The 6,000-nt window shown below is 31.1% G+C and overlaps 1 protein-coding gene across 1 annotated transcript in view; it reads right to left on the bottom strand.

The window, feature by feature from the left end:
• Positions 1 to 985: 985 nt before the first annotated feature.
• Positions 986 to 6,000, bottom strand: part of LOC106667234 (cAMP-dependent protein kinase type II regulatory subunit) — a 42,998-nt gene continuing 37,983 nt past the window's right edge. Inside the window, exons 6-8 of the mRNA XM_014395060.2 lie at positions 4,285 to 4,443; positions 3,726 to 3,828; positions 986 to 1,821 (exon numbers count right to left, since the gene is read on the bottom strand). Coding sequence (XP_014250546.1) covers positions 1,691 to 1,821; positions 3,726 to 3,828; positions 4,285 to 4,443 — 393 coding nt within the window. The 3' untranslated portion in view covers positions 986 to 1,690. The remainder of the gene's footprint in view (positions 1,822 to 3,725; positions 3,829 to 4,284; positions 4,444 to 6,000) is intronic.

Raw genomic sequence — 6,000 nt, 5'->3', positions numbered from 1 at the left:
AGTTTGCACAAAAAAAGTAACATCTAAACATCGGATTCAATGGAATATATTGATTGTCACAATTTTTTGAAAAAAAAATTATGTAATTTTTTAGACTTGAAATTCATCTAAAGTAAATCGACTGTAAAACAACTCTTAAAAGACTCATAAACATCAAAGTTGGCGATCATAAATATTAGGCTTAATCACAGGAAACATTAAACATGTTTACAAAACACTGTTACGAATATGCCCAATCATTGAGCTTAAATTTATCTTTCTACACTACCACAGACTACAAAAACACCATATCTTTTAAGGGTGAAGAACAATTTTTCTTTTATTAACATTACAAGCTAATAATACTTGTACAGGGGGGCAAAGGTTAATCAATACTCCAACATGACTATTTTTTTTCTTCTTTTTTTTATATGTTACTCTTTTGAATTGAAGAAATTTTTAGCATTTGTTTATTTTATTTACGCAATTGCAAACAGAAAAATAACATCATTATTCTTTGTCTCCCATCATGCCAAGTGAAAATTTTACAATTATTTATAAACTGTGTACATTTAAAAATTCTTCTACACTGATTAAATAAAATATAATTATAATCAATTAACAATATAAGAAAGATACAACGGACAAAGATAATGATGGGTCATTGCACAGTAACATATGTCATAAAAACATACTGCAAACTTATTTTTTATCTCTCACAATTAAGGGTATCAATAGAGCGTACAGTTTACAACCGATAACATTGACCTACTTGTAATAATACATTTTATGCATTCAAAAATTTCATTTTAACTTAAATAATACTTCTAAATTAAATAATAACAAATGATAAAATAAATAACAAGGGGTTCTTAACACGTTAAGGTGGTGGCAAAAAAAAAAAAAAAAAAATGATTAGTCACTATACATATATTACATCTATACATATTTATAACATTGTTTTCATTGACCAGGGTATTAAAAAAAAAAGAAAAAAAAGGAAGAATCCATGACAACAATATTTTATATTTTTATTCATTTCACATTTGGCAAATGCTCAAAAATTGTGTATTAACATTACTAAACGCAAAATTAAATTGTAAAACATATTTTGGACCGCTTGGATTGAATTTTGACTCAGAAAAAATCATTATTAACTTCTACCAAAACCATATAGTGTTCACGAAACATATTTCAACTACCACGAACCCTGCTTTATCATAAAAAATTTTAACCAACAATTTCAGCATAAAAATAAAATAAATCTTTAACAATATTTAAAACAGTGTATTTTGTTTGCCACCAGCTTAAGAGAAAAAATAAATCGTAAAATTTTTAAATATATTCAGCTACAAAAGTAAAACAGATGGTATACAATACAAACATGAAATTAAGGCATAGTTTGTAAATGTATATTTATCCTGTATAATAATTATTTTTTATGATGAAGAGGATATGTACTTAGAAATGTCAACAAATTACACATTTAATAAGGTAGCGCACATATATATANTAATCCACGACAATGTTCACATTACGTTTTAAAAATTACTATTTGCTTACCTTGGCCACAAAACAGACACACCTTGAAATTTGTCGCTTGGAGCACATTGAACTGATGTATGATTTATGTGTTCTAGAATTATTTGAAATTTTTAGTTTAGCTAAATAAACAGAACTTATGCTGGTGGATTTATTAGTATTAAGGTCTTCATCGGACATCATCCATGTTGATTTTAGCTCCAAATATTTTTTCAATCTGCGTTTCATAGTCATCAATGTTCCGTTTCATTAGTTCCATACAAGGTCCTAACAGACGTTCAAAAGCTTCCACATCCAGGACTAAAACAAACATATTTATAAATTCAATAGATTAATTTTTTATAAATATTTATTTGTAGCATGTTTCCTGACACCAGGGACAGCACTGCACCTGTAATACCCATTGTGCCACTCAGTATGAAAGGACACGGTTAGAAAGGAACAAAAGCTTGGTGTGGAACTTTTGAAACAGGGACTGTTCAGTTCATTGACAAAAGAAATATAAAGGTCGTTGTAGATAGTGAGTGAGCTTTGACAATTTATCTTATGACTTTTGATAGGTAGGATTGGATGTTGGGTTAGGTCAGGTAGGTTAAGGGGTGTGATTTGGTTTAGTTAGATTAGGAAGGATTAAGTGCAATTTAAGTTAGGTAGGGTAAGGTCTACTCACAAACTGGTTTTGCACTGTATCACCTTGCTGACGAGCTTTTACAGCTCAAAATCTGGATCAGTGCAAAACCAGTTTGTGAGTATTACTATTCATTTGCAAGGAAGGGTTAAGTAAGGTAGGGTAATGGACGGGCAAAGAGGTTATGGGGGGTATAGGGTAAAGGAAGTTAAGTATGGCAGGGTTATGGATGGGTTAAAGTAAGAGATGATTTAGGTTACACACTCATAACTCAATGTTTTTCCGTGAAGCGGAGATTTATGAAATCCTGTCTGAAGGGATCTACATCTCAGGTTGTTTTTGCTATTGAAATATCTGAGGCAAATTATATGCAAGCTTGGGAGGCCATCTTGAAAAGATACGTTAGAAATTGTACTAGGGCAATGAATCATTTCACACACCTTTTCAACTTCAAACCCATGATGAAACTTTAGAAAACTTTTCCGTAATTATTTTGGAAAATTGTAACATGCTCCAGAAAATACAACTTCTGGACTGTGCCGGGTTTGTGCTGTATTCTTACACTTTGCATCTCCTAGACTCCAAAACACGGAAAACATTTGAAAATGAGTTTGGTTGAAAGGAAAAACCCCTGACCTTTTCTGATTTCACTGACTTTATTCAGAGGCAGATATCGAACCTATAATCAAATGCCCTTGCCACTAGTTCGTCCACCATTTCTGGGGCAGAAATCAAAATACAAATATGTAGTTCAAATTTTGATTTTGATATATTTACATACATGCCTACTCACTCCTTTTTTAAAATAAAAAATCCCAACTATTAGCTATCCAAACCCCCCAGGAAATTTATGGACAATTTTTTTATATCAAATTTTCCCTCAGATCAGACTGCACAAATTTTAAACAGTGAAAAAAGAAAACGATATCACAAGTAAAAATTCTTGATAAATACAAAGTATAATAGTGATCTATCAAATGGTAAACAATTAATGCATCTTTCCAGTATTTTTAAAATAATTAAATAGAAAATAGTACAAAAGAAGTACTATTTTGTATTTAACTATTCTGCATGCCTCAGAAGTTATATCTTGAAAATATATATCAGTGCATTAATAAAGTCACTAACATTATATTCAGGTGTGCCCCAGGGCTCTCAATTAGAAACATTTCTCTTCATCCTTTATGTGAACAACTTCGAGATGGGTTTTTAAATTGACCTTATAGTAAGTAAAACAAAATGGCTATATAAAATAAGTAATTTATCAAGAAGCATCCCAAAATTGATTCTAAAATAGTTAATTTATAATCCAAAATGTACTAAAAATAAATACGGCAGGTGTATAGTAGGAAAGTAATTAGATACATAACAAAGTGTGTCACAGTAAATCAATCTTATGTTAATTTGACTAAAGTAAACGTAGAAAATAAAGATATTAAATAGAGTGGGTAAACATCATTAATAATTCTGCAATTATACACAAGCATACTCATAATTTTCTCTTTCAGAAGTACATGTACAAAGTGTTTTTATTAAAGAAAAGTTATTAAGAAGGCAAAAAACAACTTTTACTTACAAGCAACTTTTACATGACCTATAGCATAAGCTGAAGCTGCTCTAGGCCTATGGGTAACTAATGCCAATTCTCCAAAGTAATCACCTTTCTCTATGGTTTTAATCTAAAATACAAATAATACATAAATGAACTGGTAAATTGTAATGGAAATTACAAGCAGGGCCCTTTGTTTATGACCAGGCAACCACTCATTTTATTGACTTCTCAATGATATAATCATTGACAACTTTTTAAGTAGGTGGGTAAATTGTAACAATCATCACTTTTGTAAGTTCTTATTTTTTACATATTTTTATATATTTAAGACTATTCCTGTGCTATGTCAGATGTAATACAACTTATAAAAAAAAATCATTCCTACTAATCTGATACAGTGATTCCAATTTTGACTTATGGCAGGCAATAGCCCCCCACTCTTGAAATTAATAAGTAAAAACATATATTTTCAGAAGAAAAAAAATATTTCTGGAAAATATTGCCATATGAATCTATCACAAATAGGATCTGACTTAATTCACTTTATTTGAGTTTTATTGCAATAATACAGTAGTCAACTTACTGGTACTTCTTTGTTATTTTCACCGAGCATAGATATCTGTGCTTTCCCATCCTCAACGAAATACATCCCATCAGCTGCATCGTACTGACGAATTATACATTCACCATCATTGTAAGATTTGGGGATAAGAGCATCAGCAAGGTTCATTCTTTCATAAGGCTAAAGAAAATGAAAAAAAAATCAGTAGGTATAAAATAGTCCATTAATTTATCAGCAATGTTAATTCAAAAATGAAACAATTTATTTTTAAGAAAATTGTATTTGTGCACATCAAAATAAATTCTGTCCAGGATCCAAGATGTAGAATAGATGATTTTCCTTAGAATTTAAATTATGGACAAATGGGTTATGAATTGAAAAATGAACTTTATCCCGGGTATTAAAGTCCCTGTGAATAATTAAATATGAACACAAACGTATTTAAAAAGATTCAAGTCTGATAAAGATACACAAAGATGTTCATTTACATTAACATATACATACAAAATGAAAACACGTAAAAAGGGACAAGAAAGAATCTTCGATGCTAAGTTGAAAGGCCAAGGGGTATTCAAAGGTTTAAAGATGGAAAATATTGGGTTAGGTAGGGTTGTTTACGCCAAAGTAAGTGGTGTAAAGGTTCATGTTTCAATTGAAATGCAGTCATTAAAAATCAGTTATGATGGAGTGAGTGTTTAAATTCATTTATAGAGATTTAATTCAATATTAAAAAGGATGGTTCTACTCACAAATTGTAGGTTAAGTAGGGTAAGTTTTATGGTTAGGTTAGGCTGTGATCAAACAAGTTAGGCAGGGTGAGGGGAGGTTATTAAAAACCGGTGAGGAGTGAGTACTTCAATTCAATAATTGCAAAGGATGGTTCTACTCAAAAACTCTAGGTTTTTTGAGCTAGAGTTATGGTTTGGCTAGGTTAGGGTTTAATAAGTAGGCAGGGTAAGGAGAGATTTAATTTAGGTAGTTATTTTTAAAAAAATGGTTATAATGGACTGATTACATCAATTCAATAATTGAAAAGAATACTTCTACATACAAATTGTAGAAATGATAAATGTTATACTAGCTACAAATTTAGGTTAGGTAGGGTAAGGGTTGTTTATGGTTAGGTTAGGTTTTGTAAGGTAAGGATTGTGGTCATGTTAGGTAGGGTTAGGGGGTGGGTTTAATTTATTTATGGTAATTAAAAACTGGTGATAGAGTGAGTATATCAATTCAATAATTGAAAAGGATGGTTCCACTCACAAACTGTAGTTTGGTAGAGTAAGGGTTATGGTAACGTTAGGTAGGGTTAGGGGTGGTTTAAGTTAGGCAGGGTAAGGGGAGATTTAATTCAGATAGGGTTATTTTAAAAAAATGGTTATAATGGACTGGGTATATCAATTCAATAATAGAAAAGGATGGTTCTACTCACTACTGGTTTTGCAGTTATCAGACTTTGAACCGCAATCCCACATTGTCAAACTATGCAAGTTATGTGCTATCTAGATACTTTGGTAGTGCGATGATGAGCTATTACAGCCCAAAATCCGCATCACAGCAAGACCAATTGGTGTAGTAGAACCATCCTTTTCACTATTGGGTTAAAAAAATACCATATGATGAGGAAAGAATGACTGAACGCAGTTAGTTCTGTATTTAGGGGGGACAGAGTCCAGAAGGTTGGAAGCCAATTTAAAGGAACTGTAGGACTGTATAAATGATCTGATAGTAGGAAGATCA

This window comes from Cimex lectularius, unplaced genomic scaffold (assembly GCF_000648675.2).
Source record: "Cimex lectularius strain Harlan isolate CLEC.00 unplaced genomic scaffold, Clec_2.1 scaffold27, whole genome shotgun sequence".
NCBI lineage: Eukaryota > Metazoa > Arthropoda > Insecta > Hemiptera > Cimicidae > Cimex > Cimex lectularius.
Note: the sequence above shows the minus strand (reverse complement) of the source record. Positions and strands in the feature narration are given on the sequence as shown.